Raw genomic sequence first — 21,015 nt, forward strand, 5'->3', positions numbered from 1 at the left:
AAAGAGAAAACTGAGAGGAGATCTCATAGTCATCTTCAAATATCTGAAGGGCTGTCACATGGAAAATGGAGCAAGGTGGTTTTCTTCTGCGCTGGAGGGTAGGACACAAACCAATGGCTTCAAGTTACAAAAATGAGGATTCCAACTAAACATTAGGAAAGTCTTTCTGACAGTAAGAGCTGTTCAACAGTGGAACAGACTCCTTCGGGAGATTGTGGACTCTCCTTCTTTGGAGGATTTTAAGCAGAGGTTGGATGGCCATATGTCATGAATGCTTTAGTTGAGATTCCTGCATTGCAGGGAGTTGGACTAGATGACCCCTGAGGTCCCTTCCAACACTCTATTATTCCATAAATTACACCTTATGCTTTAGTTAATTAAAACATAACAAAAATCAAAATGAATCAAACAAGGTTATATGTATGATCAATTTATACTTTACATAACCTTATATAAATTTTCGTAAATATTTGTATATTTTTGATTCCTTATCAGATGTGTTATATACCCAATGTCCTAATCATCCAGTCAATGATCACTGGACCATTAACATTTTTTCCATTTGTGATCAGTATTCGAAACTCCCATTGTTCTCCACACATTTTGCAACAGGGAATTTCATTAGTGCGAGCAGTTTCTGAGCTCTGGGTACTACACCTAAGATTTCAGATTAAAACTGCAGACTGGAACGATAGGAGGACCATTTCCTGCCTCCCCACTTCCAGCTATTCTCTGAAGACTGGAGAAGAGACCTTCTTAGAATATTAGGGGGGTGGGTGGGCAGGGGAAGGACTAGACCAGGCATAGGCAACCTAAGGCCAGGGGGGTGGATGTGGCCCAATCACCTTCTCATCCGGGCCTGCGGATGGTCCGGGAATCAGTGTGTTTTTACATGAGTAGAATGGGTGCTTTTATTTAAAATGAATCTCTGGGTTATTTGTGGGGCATAGGAATTCGTTCATCCCCCCCCCCAATACAGTCCAGCCCACCACATGGTCTAAGGGACGGTGGACTGGCCCACGGCTGAAAAAGGTTGCCGACCCCTGGACTAGACCATGTGAAAAATGAACAATATTTTAGCTGCAGTTCATTTTCAGCTTTGTATTCTCGTTATTAAAAAAGCGTGCCTAGACAGTCTGTTGTTACACCCATAACCTAGCTCCTAGCTTTCATATCTCAATTTCTAACACTGTTTGTGATCAACTTCTTTCCTAGCAGAAGATAGCTACAATTACCAGTATATAATGTTTAATAGGAGCAGTATCATTTATATAATCTAATAATAAAATTGTCAGGATTATGGAATCATTATTTGTCTTATTATAAACAATTATTTCCAAAAAATCATTTGGAGAATGACATCTCCAGCTGCTGGTCAGGTTCCTAATATACTTCCATAACAGTTGAGGCATTGGATCCCAATTATATAAAACCATGGCATGATTTTCATGCAAATTAGTGAATGCAGGATTTTGAAACTCATTTTCAAAGACATTTCCACATTTGCTTTATATTATTATGACTCAATTTGTCTTTCATTTTTTTGAATTTTGTTGGTGTCCCCCCCCCGTTCAATTGTGTTTATAGTAGTAAGCAACCAGTAGTTCATTGAAGTGCAGTAACAGGGGATTAAATCTGCCACAGAAATTTCTATATAAGTGCTCAGTCTTTAGAAACAGAATCCAAAATACAAAATACAACATGCTTAAAGTAGTAAGAAACAACTCACCAATTTACATTTAGTTTTAGATCTATACCCAATGAGTGACTGGAACGATAGACAGACAGACAGACAGACAGACAGGAAGATATCCATCTATACAGACACCTGCAACTTTCTGAAAATTCTCTGATCCCTTGCAAACCAGAATCTTAAGACTGGAGATGACTGTGAACATATAAGGGGATTAAGTTAAGCTATTTATACTATTCTGCAACAACGGCATTGAACATGGCTTAAGCAGCCTCTGGGCCAACTGCCAAGTATGTGGAGTAAAAGTTGCCTCAAATGCCAGGGCTTCTGGATGAATTAAAGAAGTAAACTATGTTTACCATAACATATTTACCATAACGGAAGGTGTGCTTGGACATTAAATTTGATATGTTGCTCTAAGAAATGCATTTAGAACGCTTTTAAAGAACGTATTTTCTATTATATCTGTGGAATTATAAAGCACTTCTAAATTAACCCTACAATTCACATTGATGAAATGAAATAAAACGTTAACAAATGAAAGCATTGGTTGTCAGCTAGGAGCACAATAAATAATTTTAAAAGCCGATTATGAAAAAGAAAATATTCACAAGAATAAAGTCATATCTGAACTGTCTTGTGCTTCCTGACTTGGAATATTTGAATAATAAAACCATGCTTAAAACTTTTTTTAACACAACAAAATGTAATGGCAAAGCACAACAGTGAGCACAAAGCATTATTTTATGAGTCAAGGAAACTGGAATGAACTCCATGTTTTGTAGAAGCTTTAGTATCCAAGTAGAGTTCTAACTCTTATTTTACTAATTGCTTAAGACTAAACCTGATATGGCACAGTTGTCATTCATGTATTCTCTCCATAAACATATAAAGTTTCTGGTGGTTAATAAAATAAACAATAGGGAGAGAGACACTGAACTTTCCCTCCTTCTACACGTCATCTCTTTGCTCCCACCACTTAGGGAATAAAGAATTCATGTTTGAGCAAATGACTGATGGGAAAAATCCTCCTTCTTCTTGCACATGCTATTTTTTTCTGTTCAAGTAAGATCTGCCACTTTATTTGTGAATGAAATAGAAACGCAAAAAGAAATGTGTGCCAACCATTGTCACATCTACTTTGACCACAAGTGTCTCCCATAGGCTGGACCTGCAACACAGCTATGGAATATTCTAGTAGGCCAAATCTATATTTCTATTAGTCCCATAATTATAATAAAAACATACACTGTTTATCCTCAAAATAAAAAAATTCCTTCCAGTAGCACCTTAAAGACCAACTAAGTTAGTTCTTGGTATGAGCTTTCGTGTGCATGCACACTTCTTCACGAAAGATCATACCAAGAACTAACTTAGTTGGTCTTTAAGGTGCTACTGGAAGGAATTTTTTTTTATTTTGACTATGGCAGACCAACACGGCTACCTATCTGTAACTGTTTATCCTGTACACCTTCCAGCATCTATGAAGCATCTTACATTAGTGATGTACTCGGGCCTCAAGCAGAACTCAGAAAGGACTTCTGAAAAATAGCCTATTGCTCCGCCTCAGAGGAATGAGCGTCTACTCACAGACCAGCACTGAATATAGGCAAGAGATTTCCTTCACTTATCTTCCTGTTTGCACACAAAGTAAGGCTAGCTACAACACCTTTAAGGACGCAAACAATTTTTCACAGTTGTATAAGAAAGCCTGAGTAATTCAGGGACTTGGAAAGTTTGTTCCTGGAATCATGTTACCAAGTAAGTGTGCTTAACTATTTTTGCATTCCCAACTATTCTGGATAAATTTTTAAGTAGTGGAAGGGGGGCTCTCAAGTGCAGTGGTAAAATGCTTTGGCGAGGTGCTTGTAAAGCTCTGAAAGGAAAATGCAGCAGAGGGGAGTGGCTCTCTTGCATTTGTCTTGTGTAGAATACTGGTTGAAAAACAGCAACACAAGATGCTCACTCATACACCCTTCTGGAATCCTGAAGGCTGCTGCATAAGATGTCAATAATTCAAATAACTGAGGAAGGAAGTGCTTATTGTACACTGAGCACAAATTACTTTTTCAACACATACCCACACTTCCAGAAAGCAATGGCACACACAATTAGCAACAATATGCATATGAGACAGGACAGAACAGTTGCCTGATCATGAGATGGTCAATAGTGGAAGAACAACAGCATGACTGTGGAATGGTGCAGCGGATATAGATGACCAGAATATTATAATAAAAGGAATTTTGCATGTATTAGTTTCCACAAAAAATAATGTTTTGGTATTCATTCTCCCATATGTGTCCCTGGGAAGCCAAGTACAAAAATTACAGTGAATTGTTTGCCATCAAAACTAAGATGGGAAAAAATAATATTGAGGTGCACCTATTAAAAACCATGAAACATTTAAATAATTTAAATTGTGTGGGATTAGCTCTCTAATCTATATGCCACATCTAACCTTACTATCTGCAATGACACAGAAATCATGTTCTGCTCAAGCTTTCATAACCATTTAATCTCACGTCAGAGTGCAGAACTCAAATCACCAAATCCTACAAACCATGAACAAATTAATAGTTTTTTCCTTTCAGTGGATCAGATTCTTATATAAGTGTCATTTCCTCAGCTGAAATCTTCAAGACAAATCCTTAATCTTAAATTATACTATATAAAGCTTTGCAGATCACATTCTATTTGGGTGATTTATATTTGCATCCTTTAATGGGGGCTCACCACTGCCTTTGCTATACAATTCAATGGTGAAGTAGTGAGAGGCAGACGGACGCCAACAACACACAAATGTTTAGTACACAAAAGAACCCATTTTTGCAAAATGAGGGCTTTGCTTGGTTAGCACCCATCTGTCTTGAGAGACTGTGGAGTGTCCAGGAGAGAAATCAAAATGCTGCAATAGCAGCACCAGGGCTCAAGCCTGGCCAGTGTCCCTGGAGGTCCTGGGCTGCCCAGACGACAAGACTCCCCTCTCAGCCTCACTGACGGGCTCCAAAAGGAAGCACCAGCTGGGCTGCAGGAGTTGCAGGAAGGAAGCATACATGGTGCTATCCAACTGCCTTAGGAACTCCACTCTGGATTTGTTCAGGGTTTACTCTTTAGCATTTTCTTCTCCCAAAGGTATTCCATAAGGCAGTAGAGGTTTAAATGAGATAGAAATTACACAGGCATAACCATATTAATCTGTTGCATCAAAAACAGAGTCTAGTGGCACCTGAAATACTAACAAATTTATTATGGCATAAGCTTTTGTGTACCACAGTCCACTTCATTTGAAATGAATGATAGAAGAAAGCGAATGATGCCTCAGCAGAAGTATTCTAAAACAATACACAGTGGAACGGGTCGCTGGTAGAAGCGCTGTTGTGCACAGGCGCATTCGGAGGCAGCCTGCTTCTGCGCATGTGCAGACCGTGGCAGCCGCTTCTGTGTGTATCGTGGCAAACCTGGTGTTTACTTCCAGGTTTGCCGTGGACGTGACTGGAACGAGCCTAAGTAGAACGGGACGTAAGTAGAGGTTCTACCGTATTGCCACTCCTTCAATGGTAGTTTATTAACCTTAATATTAGAAGCATGACTGAAGTTTTATTTACTTAATATTTCTAATGCTCTCAACAAAACAGCTTCCAGGCAGTGTCAATAAGATTTAATAATTGATTTCACAGTTCGTTGGTCCTGACACTGTGCGCAATCACTGATCTGAACATATAAATAGATACTTAAGGCCTCTTTTATAGGTTGGAGAGACAGAGCACTATGCAATATTGATTGATTTTGAAAAAGAAAAAAAGGGGGGGGGGAAGGATGATCAAATGTTTTTAGATAAAGCCTTCAGGTAACAACATCACCAATGACCCAATGTAAGCTAATTAGGTCAACAATGGGCAAAACAATATCAAGTTAGTCAGTCTATTTATTTCTTTAAAATATTATGCAATCTTTTATCACATCTCATAAACTGTCCAATACTCTCTCATTCCGCACAAATTTAAATTACTGCCGTATCTCGCATGCTAAAAAACCCCCCAAGGTACCAAATTTGGGTACCTCAGTACAAGAGTTTACATGCTTGTAGACAAGCAGAAGCCAGTATTTCAGGTATTGCAAATGTAGGTTCTTTACTTCCAAGAACACAGCATGCATACATGCATCAGTGATATCCCAGGCCAGTCAAAGACCAAATTATTCTCTAAAGGCAATAAAGGACAGAGTGTAGGACTATCAACATAAAGGGATACGTTCACAGGCAATGCTAAGCCATGACAACACAGTTTTATACTGTTAACATGAAAATAGGAAAACAGCCTTGTATTTACAGTGGCACCTCTGGTTACGAACTTAATTCATTACGGAGGTCCGTTCTTAACCTGAAACCATTCTTAACCTGAGGTACCAACTTTAGCTAATGGGGTCTCCCGCTGCTGCCACCACACGATTTCTGTTCTCATCCTGGGGCAAAGTTCTTAACCCAAGGTACTACTTCTGGGTTAGCGGATTCTGTAACCCGAGGTGTTCGTAACCTGAGGTAGCCACTGTATACACAAACTCAGAGTGGAAACCACTGGAGGGGGGAGTGCTTGAATCCTGCTTGTGGGGTTCCCACTGAGGATGCTTCACTAGATGGGTGATTGGCCTGATCCTGCAGGCTCTTACTATGTTGTGCAGCGTAGAATAATAGAATTGTAGAGTTGCAAGCGACCCTAAGGGTCCTCTAGTCCAGGGGTCAGCAAACTTTTTTAGGAGAGGACCGGTTCACCGCCCCTCAGATCTTGTGGTGGGCCGGACTATCACCAGCTAAACATCACAATAATTTTTTAAAAAACTCTTTATTGCAGTCCAAAGATGCATAGAACAATTTCAGAACAAAATACAGTTAATACAGAGAGAGAAACCGAGGTGGTCATTTTGTTTTGTCTCAAGCTTGATGATCTTTGTTTCTTTTGACTTCCGAAAGAAACTTTGCCACAGCCAGTGTAATAACACTAGACCTATCATCCAAAAGATATTTAATATGGGAGGCTTCAGATTTTCCCAGCAGATTTGCCAGTAGGGCTTTGATCAGTTGAACAATATACTGATATATCACAATGGCTGGAATAAGGATGCGCAAAGCATGGGAAATAAACAAGATGAGCTTGAGCTCTTAGTGTTGTTGTTTAGTCGTTTAGTCGTGTCCGACTCTTCGTGACCCCATGGACCAGAGAACGCCAGGCACTTCTGTCCTCCACTGCCTCCCGCAGTTTGATCAAACTCATGCTAGTAGCTTCAAGAACACCATCCAACCATCTCATTCTCTGTCATCCCCTTCTCCTTGTGCCCTCCATCTTTCCCAACATCAGGGTCTTTTCCAGGGAGTCTTCTCTTCTCATGAGGTGGCCAAAGTATTGGAGCCTCAGCTTCACGATCTGTCCTTCCAGTGAGCGCTCAGGGCTGATTTCCTTCAGAATGGAGAGGTTTGATCTTCTTGCAGTCCATGGGACTCTCAAGAGTCTCCTCCAGCACCATAATTCAAAAGCATCAATTCTTCGGCGATCAGCCTTCTTTATGGTCCAGCTCTCACTTCCATACATTGAGCTCTTAGTACAGCAAACTAAATATGACATAATAGGCATCACTGGAACCTGGTGGGATAAGTCCCACGATTGGAATGTAATCATGGAGGGATACTGTAATGGGTATGGGGTTGCTCGTGAGTAAGTTGCCGCCTCTCCTGGTTATGTTGCCTTGTTAAACCTTTCTGTCTGGACAGCCCTTCAATTCGTGGTTGCCTCAGTCGCTAGCAGAATCCGTCAGTGGGCGTTTCTTAAATCTTTTCCAACATAAAAGTTGTTTGACACCAAGTCTCCTCCTACTCTCTCTGCGCGGAAGTCTTCTGCGCAGGGTGGGTAGTGGAGGACCCGTGCTCTCCCTGCTGGTGTCCGGTGAAGAGTCCTGGAGCCCTCTCGCCGATTCCCCCATCAGCCCCTCTATATCCCTGGTGTTGCGCTGATTTGCTTCCCCATCTGCGGAGCAGCCTCTCTCCCTGCTGGGCCCTTCTCCAGCATCATTTGAGAGCCTTCCCTCCGCCTCTAGCTCTGATGTCAGTTCCCTGACAGATACAATCTATTTCAGAGAAACAGACCAGACAAGAAAGGAGGAGGAGTGGCGTTATATGTCAGGGATGTGTATACCTGTGAAGAGATCCAAGATTTAGAACCTCAAAGCCAAAATGAGAGCATTTGGGTCAAAATTAAGGGAGAGAAGAATAACAGAGACCTCATTGAGGGAGTTTACTATAGATCCCCAAGCCAAATGGAGGACATAGATGATGCCTTCCTGGAACAGATGGCCAAGCATGCAAAAGGAAGGGAGATAGTAGCAATGGGGGACTTCAATTACCCAGATATTTGTTGGATGTCAAACTCAGCCAAGAGCATAAGGTCAAACAGATTCCTCACTGGCCTTGCAGACAACTTCATTGTCCAGAAAGTGGGAGAAGCAAAAAGAGGAACAGCCATTTTAGATCTGGTCCTAACCAGTGTTGATGACCTGGTTAGTGGGGTAGAAGTGGAAGGATCATTAGGCGCGAGTGATCGTGCTCTTCTGAAGTTTACTATACAGCGGAAAGAAGCAGCCAAGCATACTAAGACTCAATTTCTTGACTTTAAGAAAGCCGACGTCATAAAACTTAGGGAAGTGCTAGGTGAGATCCCATGGACAGTAATACTAAAAGGAAAGGGAGTTCATGATGGCTGGGAGTTTGTTAAGAGGGAGATAGTAAAAGCATAACCTCAGGCAATACCAATGAGACGGAAACATGGAAGGTGCCTAAAGAAGCCAGGGTGGCTATCTAAAGAACTTTTAACTGAGTTAAGATTAAAAAAGGATGTGTACAAAAAATGGAAAAGGGGGGAACCACCAAAGAGGAATTCAAACAAATAGCCAGCACATGTAGACACAAAGTCAGAAAAGCTAAAGCACAGAATGAACTCAGGCTTGCTAGAGAGGTTAAAAGCAACAAAAAAGGCTTTTACGGGTATGTCCGTAGCAAAAGGAAGAACAAAGAAACAGTGGGGTCACTCAGAGGAGCAGATGGTGAAATGCAAACAGGGGACACAGAAAGGGCTGAACTCCTCAATGCCTTCTTTGCCTCAGTCTTCTCCAATAAAGAAAACAATGCCCGACCTGAAGAATTTGGAGCAAATGTTTCAGCAAAGGAAACACAGCCCAGAATAACTAAGGAGATAGTACAAGAATATTTGGCTAGTTTAGATGTATTCAAGTCTCCAGGGCCAGATGAACTGCATCCAAGAGTATTAAAAGAACTGGCAGATGTGATCTCAGAACCACTGGCAGTCATCTTTGAGAATTCCTGGAGAACAGGCGAAGTCCCGGCAGACTGGAGGAGGGCAAATGTTGTCCCTATTTTCAAAAAGGGGAAAAGAGAGGACCCAAATAATTATCGCCCAGTCAGTCTGACATCAATACCAGTGAAGATTCTGGAGCAGATCATTAAGCAAACAGTCTGTGAGCACCTAGAAAGGAATGCTGTGATCACCAATAGTCAGCATGGATTTCTGGAAAATAGGTCATTTCAGACTAACCTGATCTCGTTTTTTGACAGAATTACAAGCCTGGTAGATGAAGGGAACACAGTGGATGTAGCCTACCTTGATTTCAGCAAGGCATTTGACAGTGTGACGCAGCAGCTAAAAAAGCCAATGCAATTCTGGGCTGCATCAATAGGAGTATAGCATCTAGATCAAGGGAAGTAATAGTGCCACTGTATTCTGCTCTGGTCAGACCTCACCTGGAGTACTGTGTCCAGTTCTGGGCACCACAGTTCAAGAAGGACACTGACAAACTGGAACGTGTTCAGAGGAGGGCAACCAAAATGGTCAAAGGTCTGGAAACAATGCCTTATGAGGAACGGCTAAGGGAGCTGGGCATGTTTAGCCTGGAGAAGAGGAGGTTAAGGGGTGATATGATAGCCATATTCAAATATATAAAAGGATGTCACATAGAGGAGGGAGAAAGGTTGTTTTCTGCTGCTCCCAGAGAAGCGGACACGGAGCAATGGATCCAAACTACAAGAAAGAAGATTCCACCTAAACATTAGGAAGAACTTCCTGACAGTAAGAGCTGTTCGACAGTGGAATTTGCTGCCAAGGAGTGTGGTGGAATCTCCTTCTTTGGAGGTCTTTAAGCAGAGGCTTGACAACCATATGTCAGGAGTGCTCTGATGGTGTTTCCTGCTTGGCAGGGGGTTGGACTCGATGGCCCTTGTGGTCTATTCCAACTCTATGATTCTATGGTAAGGATGGAGCTATGTAGGGGCATTGGCTGGCTTCGCAGTTTCTCCCATGTTGTGCTTTTTGCATAGTGCGCACACCCAACCATGATTTGCAATATATTGCCAGGTAAAAAAATATGAAACTAATATCACAAAATGGACTTCAAAGTAGTTTTGGACTATATATCGTCCAGTCCTAATGTAATGTTCTGAAGAAGTTGAAAGCTTGCCACTATTTGGAGACATTTTGATCAGTCATAGAAAAATAGAATTGTAGAGTTGGAAGGCTTTACCAAATTTTATCTTGTCCAGCTCCCTTCAATGCAAGTCTAACCAAGGTATTCCCCAACTGCAGTTTTGGACATTGTTTTAAGATACTGACATTGTAAAAATTGATATTAGCTTTCGTTAATAATAATGCTATTACCCTACCACATGAAAAAGTTGCATTTAATCACATCACATAGAACTTTATCATGTACACTGTTTCTAATTTGAATGCCTAAAAATACAACTGTTATGTAACTTTGAGAAGTGCAGGCTGCTGCATATCTGTCAATACTTATTTCTAATCATTACAGTAGAACAATAAATCATTCATCCATGACTCAGCCATTCGATTTTATGCTGCCTCTGCTCCCCTACCATCAGCTCCACTGTCTTATTTTTTAATAGTCCCCCCCCCTTTGTGCTAGCAATTTAATCTAAATAAAAAGGCAAATTGCAACATACAAGTGACATAAAGGTGAAATTATAATACCCCAATTCAACTATCCCATAGTGGGAAGAATATAACTTCATAACATGAATTTTATGTAGTTCTTGCAGTACTCAACATATTTTTGTTGAATGCCTTAGTATGTATCTATGTATCATATACTTTACACGTAGACATTATATCTGTTAAGATGCCCACTGCAGAATTTAACGCAGAGAAAGATAGCATTGAAATTAGTTTTCTGATTTTCAATGTAACACATTGTTCCCTTATTTTAAAATGAAGCTACATTGCATTTTCCTTTTTTTCATTTATTGTAATATTAACATCTCAATGCTTTATCATAGCTGTACATTTCTATACTGGCTAAAGTATCTGAGAAAGAGATGTGATGGTAGTTATTCAGCAACAGACCTACACTGTTTCAATGTACAACCAGCACATAAAATACAGGATATTCTGACCATAGATCTTTTTCTGTTTATCTGCAGAAACACACTTCATTACTGTGTTTCCCTAGTTAGTCTAATTAGCATCAATTCTCGTCATACCTGTTATTCTGCATTGACATTTGTATCATTTTAATCAATGAAAGCCAGCAAAACCCATCTTATAAAACACAAAGAAAAATGCAGCACTACCATATTGCAAAATTAAGAGGGAATAAATACATAAATCTTGCTGTTTCACAATTACACCACCAACTGCATTTTGCAATATATTATTTGATTCACTGCCATGCAAATACCAACACTAATAAGAAAGACAACTAAGCATCCATGTCTTTGATGAAAACAGCACCAGAGAGATGATCAAATTATGTCTGGTGTTATATAAAACAGAACAAACCCAACCACACTGACATGGATGCAGTACAAACTTACCTTAACTAAAGATCATTTAAGGGTGGAGAGTCTGCATCTAATTGTTTGGCATTTTCACCTTAAACCACTTAAGCTGTTGCAGAACATTTTGCATGGCAACTGTAACCAACAGTATCTAAGGGTAAGAACAGGTACTTTAAATGCTAGAGAACAACATTCCATATGGTGGTGCACCTTAAGTCCTCATAGTAGGAAAAAACACTCAAAGCTTAAAAGATACACAGACGCAGTATTTATAAAATTCTGGCCATCACACCATAAAAACAGGCACAAATAGTATTTATTATTTGTAAAGCTACACATGTAGATGAAGTACAGATAATGTAATGCTTTATGTTCCCTGCAATCTGTTCTGATGGTTTTGAAGGTAGGATTTTACTTGCATTTTACATTAAAGGCTTGCTGATAGGAAAGCTCACTTCAAGGAGGGAGTCAATCTAGCTACTTTAGGAAGGGAGTTCCAGTGTTTGCGAGCAGCCACCAAGAATGCACTCCCCACATCTAAAACAAGCGTGCCTGTGAAAATGGCAGGACTGAGAGGTGGTTCCCCAAAGATCTCAGAGCCTGGGCGAATTCATAGGGAAGCACAGAGTCCTTCAGATACCCTGGGCCTAAGCTGTATAGGTCATAATCAGCAGTTTGAATTGTGCCTGGAAACAGACCAGTGGAGCTGCTGTAGCAAGAGACCTCTACTCCATAGAATCAGCCCTGGTCAACAGTGGCTGCAGCTCTGTAAGCCAGCTGAAGTCTCTGAACTTTTCACATAGAGTACACTAAGCCGTCCAAATACCAGGTAACTAAGGTATGGGTCACTGTGGCAGGATCAGATGATGTTTCCCATCTCTGTATATAAAGATTCCATTTCCCTACCGTATCTAAGAGTGGCAGATAATACCTCGCAAAACACATACAGTCATATCCTTTAAAAATATTTTCTTAGCATGTAGGATATTGCTGAATATGTATTAAGCAAAAATAAAATGACTTTCTTCCCATTAGTGCCTTAATATTGCATAGACACTACTGTGTCACTGATACGATGTATGACTTTTTAAAGTACACTGTGATTTACCATCTATAAGAATATGTACTAACCTTTTAATTAGCAGCAACTTACTTCATCCTAAATGCCAAATCATTCTTTGTTATGAAAGGTTTTCCACCCACATTTTTGTTAGAATCTGGTTTTAAGGAAGTCTGTCATTTCTTTGCTAATTTCACTGGATTAGGTTACTGGAGTGTTGACCTGCATAATCAGCACTAAGGTAACAGTGTTTTGCACAAATTGACATTGGTGAGCATTTCCCTCCATGTTTGTTATAACTGATACAACACCTAATAAAGAAACCACAGCTAGCTGTTCCTCTATCATATTCTACACAACTATGTTTGCCATTTCATTGGTAGACCAGGGGTCAGCAAACTTTTTCAGCAGGTGGCCGGTCCACTGTCCCTCAGACCTTGTGGGGGGAGGGGCGGACTATTTTTTTGGGGAAAATGAACAAATTCCTATGCCCCACAAATAACCCAGAGATGCATTTTAAATAAAATGACACATTCTACACATGTAAAAACACACTGATTTCTGGACCATCCGCAGGCCGGATTTAGAAGGTGATTGGGCCAGATCCGTCCCCTGGGCCTTAGTTTGCCTACCCATGATTTTCATTTTGCAATCATGAAAGCTTTTAAGTTATCATTATTACCTCCTCCTATCGCTCTTAGTTTCAGACAACAACACATCAGCCAGCTATAAAGAAAATACAATGATACCTCGGGTTACAGACGCTTCAGGTTACAGACTCCGCTAACCCAGAAATAGTACCTCGGGTTAAGAACGTTGCTTCAGGATGAGAATAAAAATTGTGTGGCGGCAGCAGAGCGGCAGGCCCCATTAGCTAAAGTGGTACCTCAGGTTAAGAACAGTATCTGGTTAAGAACGGACCTCCAGAACAAATTAAGTTCTTAACCCAAAGTACCACTGTAAAAAAGAGAGAAGCTACATGAGATGTTCACAACAGAGTAAAAACAAAGGATATATGTGAGGTTTAACTTTTACATCATTATTTCAAATTACTTGTATGATACTAAGAGTGGACACTGCAACTATAAAAGCAATGTGTTACAAAAGATGGAGGGGACTGCAATAAATCCTCTAGATTGGGGTGGATTCAGTATGTTGGGCGACTTTTGACTAGGGATGGCTGATACAGTGGTGCCTCGCAAGACGAAAAGAATCCGTTCTGTGATTCTCTTCGTCTAGCGGTTTTTTTGTCTTGCGAAGCAAGCCCATTGACGGATTAGCGCTATTAGCGGCTTTTAGCGGCTTATCTGCTGATCGGATCAGCTGATAAGCGGCTTAGCGGCTTAGAAAAAGGGGGGGGGGAAGGAAAAAAACCCAGCAGGAACTCGCAAGACATTGTCGTTTTGCGAAGCAAGCCCATAGGAAATTCGTTTTACATAGCACCTCCAAAACGGAAAACTCTTTCGTCTAGCGAGTTTTCCGTCTTCCAAAGCATTCGTCTTGCGGGGCACCACTGTATCTGCTTTCCAGCATTGTTAATATATAGCCAGCTAAACCGTGTGATATCCTGATAAAGGAGGAAAGAAGGTGGGAAGAAGGCAGTTGTTGGCCATGCAGATGATCAGCATAAGTGTGCGCAGCTTCTGCGGCTTCCAGGCGAGGCTGGGTAGGGAGCGCTGCCCCAGGCAGAGTGCATCAGCCGGGGCACCACATGGCATGGCACCGTGCACAGAAACGTAGAGCCCCAGGGCTCCAATGGCCTCCCTGTTGCCGCCAGCTGCGGCTAGCCCCAAAGATAGCCTCTCACCACGCAAGCGATAGCTACCGGAAGCCACCCTCTGGAGCACTACGCAAGGCATGGGAGGCAGTTTCAATCTGCCCAGCAATTGCACAGGGAGGGAGGGAAGGTGGCAGCCTGCTGGCACTTGTGTGGCCAGAGAAAGAAATGAAGGTGCTGGCTGACAGGCAAAGTTAGCCCCACTCTTGTCTCCGGCTCCCCAGGCTGGCATCTGGGCTGCGGAGGGAGGGAGCGGGCAAACATCAAGCAGCCTAACTGGGCTCTCCGGATTGAGCTGAGTTACTTTATGGGTGAGCTGAAGTACTTGATTTTAAAGAGCAGAGATATAGCAGGCATAATGGTAATCTGGTGGAAGAATATTGACAAGCTGGACTGTGTATAGAGGAGGGTGACCAAGATTATCAGGGTATAACTGTCCCAATCAAACAAGACACATTTCAGTACCAGATATACAAGTGAAGCTGTGAGCAAGTTTACTATTGAGCTATGAACTCCCTACTCTGAAATCAACCTAACCAACAAAACTTACTTTCTAGTTGCAATGTCCTTAAGACTTAAAGGACACTTCAAATATGAGCAGGCTTCAAAACAAAATCTATTATCATGTGACTGATTAATATTATGCACCTAATATTTCAGAAATGTGTTTTATCTGCCAGGGCCCTGATCCGCTTACAGATCTGCAGATCTTCCTGCCCCTTAAATTACATGGCATCAGCCCACTAAGGCAGCGGCGGCGGCGGCAGCAGCAGCAGCAGCAGGACGGAAGCCGCCAGGCCACGGATCCCAGAGGGGGCATGAAGGAAGGAGCCGGCCCGTGCGTGCCTGGGGGCGAGGCGCCCTGTCGCCCTCCTGCCCAGGACGAGCCTTTCCCTGCGCGAGAGAGGCAAGAGGCTCACGGAACCCCGGCGAGGAGACCCGCCTCACGGGCTGCGCTTCCCGGGCGGGCAAGGCAGGCGGCCAGGCGCCCGAGCCCCACGGAGCTGCTGGCGGGACAGGCCAGGAAAAGTTTCCCTTCTCGAGGCAAAGGGGGCGAGACGGGCCGGCCCGAAACTTCTCGCCGAGAAACTTCTCCGCCGCTTCGGGGGCGTCCAAGGCCCCCCCCGCCAGGAAACGGAGGCGACCCCGCCCCGCGGGGAGGGAGGGAGGGCGGGCGCCAAGCGGCCTCCGGCGCCCCCCACCCGGCCCCCTCCCGCCCCGCTTCGCGTCCCGCCTGAGGCGGAGAACTCTCGGGCACGCGCCGCCGGATAGAAACAGCGAAGGGAAGTTACCTGGGCGTCGGTCGGTCGGTCTGGCTCCCTTCTCCCCTCCGGGCGCCCCGCTCCCTCACGCGCCGCCCACGACTCCTCGCCTCGCAACTCAAACTGCCGGCCTCCCTCGCAGGCCCCGCCCCTCGCTCGCGCGTCCCCGCGGCAGCAACCGCCTCCCCGCGCGCGCGCACGGGCGGAGGGGAAAGGGGCGTGGCTCCCCGCCTAGTTTTCTCCGTCCCGTTAGCAACGCCGACGCTCCGCTTTCCCTGGAAGGCGACAAAAAGAGGATCCCGCTCGCCCAAGGGGGAGACTACGATCCCCAGCATGCATTGCTGCTAACCCGCCCTGTGGGTAGGTTTTTGTCGGCGTTGGTGTGCGGCTCGCGTATGTGTAATTCTTCCGCTTTCAAAAAATAGTTCCGCTACTGCCTTTATTACAAGAAAGCAGCTAAGGCTTTTTCGGAGGCTTGTTTCTCGAAGGAGGTTATAAAGGGGCGGGGAGAGCTCTCCGTTGTCACAGGACAATGAATGGGGGGAGGGAGAGAGCGCCCTCGCGGAAGGATACGCGGAAGGGGCGGGGCTACGCGTCCTGCGTGTGAGGAGAGGGCGGAGAGAAGGATGGCGGAGGCCGAGTGGGGGTGACGGGGCAGCAGTCTCTCAAGGGGAGCCCCCCCCGCCCGCCCCTCAGCGACAGGTCAGTGGGGGGGGGCGAGGGCTGTCGGGTTGCAGCAGCAGCCGGCGGCGGCGGCGCGGGAGGGGTGAGGCCGCGAGGGGGCCCCTGTCCGGGGCGAGTGGGCCTCGGGGGCGCCTCCCGCCAGGCTCCCCTCGAGAGGGTCCTCCTCCGCCCCGTGACCCCCTCCCTCCGCTTCCGCCCCCTGCCGCCTTCCGGCCCTCTCCAAGGGGGCCTCGGGCGGAGAAGAGGGCGGCCGGGCCCCGGCTCTGTCGGGGGGCCTCTGGGGGAGCAGGAGGCCTGGCGCCTCATGGGCCTCGGCTTGCTCCAATGAGAAGCCGTCAAGATTGTCTTCATGGCTCTGTGAAATGCGCCTCGGGGTCCTTGTGCAGCTTCCCCCTCGCCTCAGCTCCGTCCCGCCTTCCCCCCACTTAGGCGGCGGGGGGGGGCTATGCTGCCTCCAGAGGCAATTGGGACTCCTGAGCGTATCCAATGACATGGTAAGGTGCCAAATTGAAAAGGGGAAATTGGGAGTGTGTTCTTGGCTCTTGCTTTGAATCCACAGCTTGAATTTTGCTACAGTTTTACCTGTTCTGCATATGACAGTGGGTGATGGACAGGTGGGTGTGACTTCAACCAAACAAACAGAATGGGGAGGCTTGGTGGAAGAGGTTTCCTGTTGCTGATTTATTGTAAAATAATACATTTTTAGTGGCACTATCTATGTAAGGTTTGTGGTTTCAAAGCTAGAAATATCAAAAGGCCCTTCCCTTTTTAATAATTCATTTTACTTTGTTGTTGGTGTAGTTACACACTAAGACTTCAGCCTTCCTAAATTTAGTTTTTCTCTGGTTGTGTGCAAATAATAGCTTTTCAGAGACCAAACTGCATTGTGGAAAGCCCTTACCCATAATGCACATCATGGATGGTTTGGTCTGCCTGCAGAATAGATGCCACAAGTGCCACAGAAAGCAGGAGTTTGTGGAACGGATGAACCAGTCGGGGAAGGCCTCATGGTCCTGGCTTTGCTGTAGCCAAGCCTCCATTCCTTCTAGCATTGTCCTGTGCTTTGCTGCTGCCTGCTTTGTGGCTCAGAAGATTAGAGACAATATAAACTATATACAGTTGTACCTTGCTTCTCGAATGTAATCCATTCTGGAAGTCCATTCAACTTCTGAAACGTTCAAAAACCAAGGCACAGTTTCCGATTGGCTGCAGAAGCTTCCTGCACTCAAGCAGAAGCCGTTGGATGTTCGGCTTCCGAAAAAAGGTTCGAAAACTTACGGTACTTCCGGGTTTTCAGCGTTTGGGAGCCAAAACGTATGAGTACCAAGGTGTTCGAGAACCAAGGCACAAGTGTATTATGGAAAGTTTTCCCCCTGTTTGTTGTGTAATTGGGCAACTCTTAAGATATCGTACCAAAATTCTGCATGGTAACTTCTGAGCACAAGAAGCAGGGTTTTTTGTTGTTGTTTTTTCGATACAGTTGGACACCATTTTGAATTAAGATGGTGGACTGAGCCAGTCAAAAGAATTCCCGAGCAATGCTGGGTATAAGACTTTTAGTTTAAAGCAAACTATGGTTTATGAATATATGAATAGCAAGCTGGTGCATACTACTCAGTAGTGTTGGATTTGCCTCTGCTGGGCTTTGCGATATGCGTGGACCAGCTCTTGTAGTTTGTTTCTCTCCAAACAAACTGCAAGCACTGGTTTGCATGTGACGCAAAGCTGCCGGTTTGTTTCCTCTCTGATGTGGTAAAGGGAGGAGGGAATTGAACACTATTGAGCAGAATGTATCATAGCATATTAAACCATTGTTTATTTTAAACTGCATTTTAACATTTGAGTGCAAACCAGGTCAGTGTGTAGCAATGTGCTCTGATGTAGTACCGACTTATATTATGGACTTGAAGTGTAATATGCTAATCAGAAGGTCTGCCTTTTTAAAGTTCTCAAAGTTCTTAACCTAGCTCATGGTTGTCATCTGAACTAGCCAGATGTTTAACTAATGATCAATCACAGTCAATCAATCATTTGAAAAATGCTTATTTTTAAAAAATAAATTTCATTTTTCAATTTAACAGTAATCATAATAAATTACATACATACTTATTTTGACTTCCCTTCTCCCCTTCCTTGGTTTCTTATAAAAAACATTTTAAAAACTGTATATCCCCCTTAACTTCTTTTGTTTATTACTCTCTATATTTCTTCCAAAATCACCTTTAAACTGCTTGATTTTAAATTAATCCTGCTAATGTATTTAGTTGTTTACAATATTTTTTATGATCTATGTACCCATTCTTCGTTAAACAATATTTCAACTTGACTTCTTATGAAAAATAAGACTTTAGAGCCACCTTGCCCCAAAATGGCAACTAGACATCTGCTTTGGTGACTGTAACCTTGGGTTAAGGTGCCATTTGGCACCCAGCTTATATATATGAGTTTCTAACACTGGGCAACAGCCCTCTTTCTTACTCTCCAGCAACTGCTATTCAGAGCCAATATTTATATATTTATTTATTATTAAATTACTACATTTCTATACCACCCTTCATCCAAGGATCGGTTTACAATATAAAAACATAAAAATACATAACATAGCTGCATACCCCCTCCCATACACAGTATAAAAGGCCATAGATTGTTTAATTAACCAAAGGCAGAGGAGAAGAGTGTTGTTTTTGCTTGACACCTAAAGATATGTAACAAATGTCCCAGGCAAGCCTCCTTGGTGAGAGCATTCCACAAATGGGGAGCCACCACAGAAAAGATCCGTTCTCATGTTGCCACCCTCCAGACCTCTTGTGGAGAAGGCACACACAGAAAGGCCTCAGATGATGATTGCAGGGTCTTGATTGGTTCATATGGAAAGAGACAGTCCTTGAGGTGTTGTAGGCTGGAGCTAATTAGAGCTTTATAGGTCAAAACTGACACTTTGAACAGGACCCAAACACTAAATGGCAGCCAGTGCAACTGGGCCAGGATTGGTTTTGATGGTCCAGGGAACCATCCACTAACAGTGCCTCAGTATGGATTGAGCTTCAGTTTGTTGGCTCTCACCCAGTCCATTACCAAGGCAAGACAATGGTCCAGCCAGTGTTAGAAACAGATATGAAAGCTAGGAGCTAAACAGCACCTTAAAATTAGGTTATGGGTACAACAACAGAATGTCTAGGCACACTTTTTATAATAAGAATACAAAGCTGAAAATGAATGAACTGCAGCTAAAATATTATGTTCATTTTTCACATGGTCTAGTCCTTTCTGTGCCCACCCCCCTAATATTCTTAAGAGGGTCTCTTCTTCAGTCTTCAGAGAATAGCTGGAAATAGGGAGGCAGAAAAAGGTTCTTCTTTTCTTCCACTCTGCAGTTTTAATCTGAAATCTTTGGCGTAGTACTGCGCCCAGAGCTCAGAAACTGCTTGCGCTAACAAAATTCCCTGTCACAAAATGTGCCTAGAACAAGGGGAATTTCAAACCCTGGTTCCAGCACATCCACTACCTCAACTCCATATGTGAAGGAGAAGTAGAGCTGTGTGTCATCAGCATATAGCTGGCAACATACCCCATAACTGCAGAAGACCTCACTCAGCATGTAGATGTTAAACAGCCTAGGGCATACCGTATTTTTCGCCCTATAGGGCGCACCGGCCCATAGGACACACCTAGTTTTCAGGGGGGGGGGGAATCAAGGAAAAAATATGAACCCCCCCCCCCCGCAGCTCTGGGAGCAGCGGACAGGCTGCACGCAGCCTGTGCGCTACTTCAAGACCTTCTTCCTGCTTTTGCGGGAGGTGGCGGAATTCCCCCACCTCCCGCAAAAGCCCACAGGAGCCACGCGCGACTCCTGCGTGCTTTTCGACCAGGAGGGAGAAGGGACTGAAACGGCCAGTCAGGGCGGAAATGACTGGCAGAATCCGAGACCAGGGAGAAGAGTTGGTGGAAGAAGATTGGAAAAAATTCAAAGTATATTTACAGAAATATTGTAAAATTAATGAATGTTAGAAGGATGCTGGAATGAAGTTACATGGTTTTAGCAGAAATGTTATAAAGAACTAAGTAAAAATAGATTGTTAATGGGCCAAAGTGTAAAATCTAAGGTAAGATTGTGTTAAGATAAATTATAGAACAAAAATTGAGAAAGATGGAAAGGATTTGCTGAAATAGCTAATTGAACAAGAATACAAAAAAGGGAGGTGTGAGGAGGTCGATGATACAAGTAAATGAAAGGTAGAGATATAGAGATATTGGATGTGTTTTTTGAATGTTTTTGCTTTTCTTGTTGTTTTCTTGTATTTTCCCCCCTCTTTATTTTTGATGTATTGTGAACTTTTTACTGTTTTTCTCTTCTTTTTTCTGTAACTGTTAAAATTTTAATAAATATCTTTAAATAAAAATAAAAATGAAACGGCCAGTCACTCCCTTCTCCCTCCTCGGGGAAAAGCCCCCAAGAGTGGCGCATTCTTTAAAGGCTCGCGGCTCCTACGGGCTTTTCTACGAGGTGGGGGAATTCCCCCACCTCGTAGAAAAGCCAGCAGAAGCCACGCAGCCCCTTTAAAGAGCGCACGGCTTTTGCCTGCTTTTGCGGGAGGTGGGGGAATTCCACCATCTCCCGCAAAAGCCCACAGGAGGGAGAAGGGACGGACTCGGCCAGTCCGTCCCTTCTCCCTCCTTGGGGAAAAG

The 21,015-nt window shown here is 43.6% G+C and overlaps 2 protein-coding genes across 9 annotated transcripts in view; one reads left to right on the top strand and one right to left on the bottom strand.

Annotated features, from left to right (window-relative positions):
- PEAK1 (pseudopodium enriched atypical kinase 1) overlaps positions 1–15,980 on the bottom strand; it is a gene marked incomplete at its 5' end in the record, with an annotated part of 77,128 nt that extends 61,148 nt beyond the window's left edge. For 3 of the 5 annotated variants that reach the window (XM_082238387.1, XM_082238384.1, XM_082238388.1), the window contains one exon: positions 15,676–15,783. Coding sequence is in view for 1 of the 5 variants with exons in the window: in XM_082238389.1 (XP_082094515.1) it covers positions 15,676–15,980 (305 nt within the window). Of the gene's footprint in view, positions 1–11,582; positions 11,701–15,675 lie in introns of those variants that run through there. The other 2 variants (XM_082238389.1, XM_082238386.1) reach the window with 2 other exon arrangements.
- HMG20A (high mobility group 20A) overlaps positions 15,865–21,015 on the top strand; it is a 76,671-nt gene continuing 71,520 nt past the window's right edge. The window contains exon 1 of one of the 4 annotated variants that reach the window (XM_082238411.1): positions 15,865–16,005. The gene's annotated coding sequence lies outside the window, so the exon portion shown is untranslated. Of the gene's footprint in view, positions 16,006–16,164; positions 16,348–21,015 lie in introns of those variants that run through there. The other 3 variants (XM_082238412.1, XM_082238414.1, XM_082238415.1) reach the window with 3 other exon arrangements.

This window comes from Podarcis vaucheri (genome assembly GCF_965113315.1).
Source record: "Podarcis vaucheri genome assembly, chromosome: 9".
Classification (NCBI taxonomy): Eukaryota; Metazoa; Chordata; class Lepidosauria; order Squamata; family Lacertidae; genus Podarcis; species Podarcis vaucheri.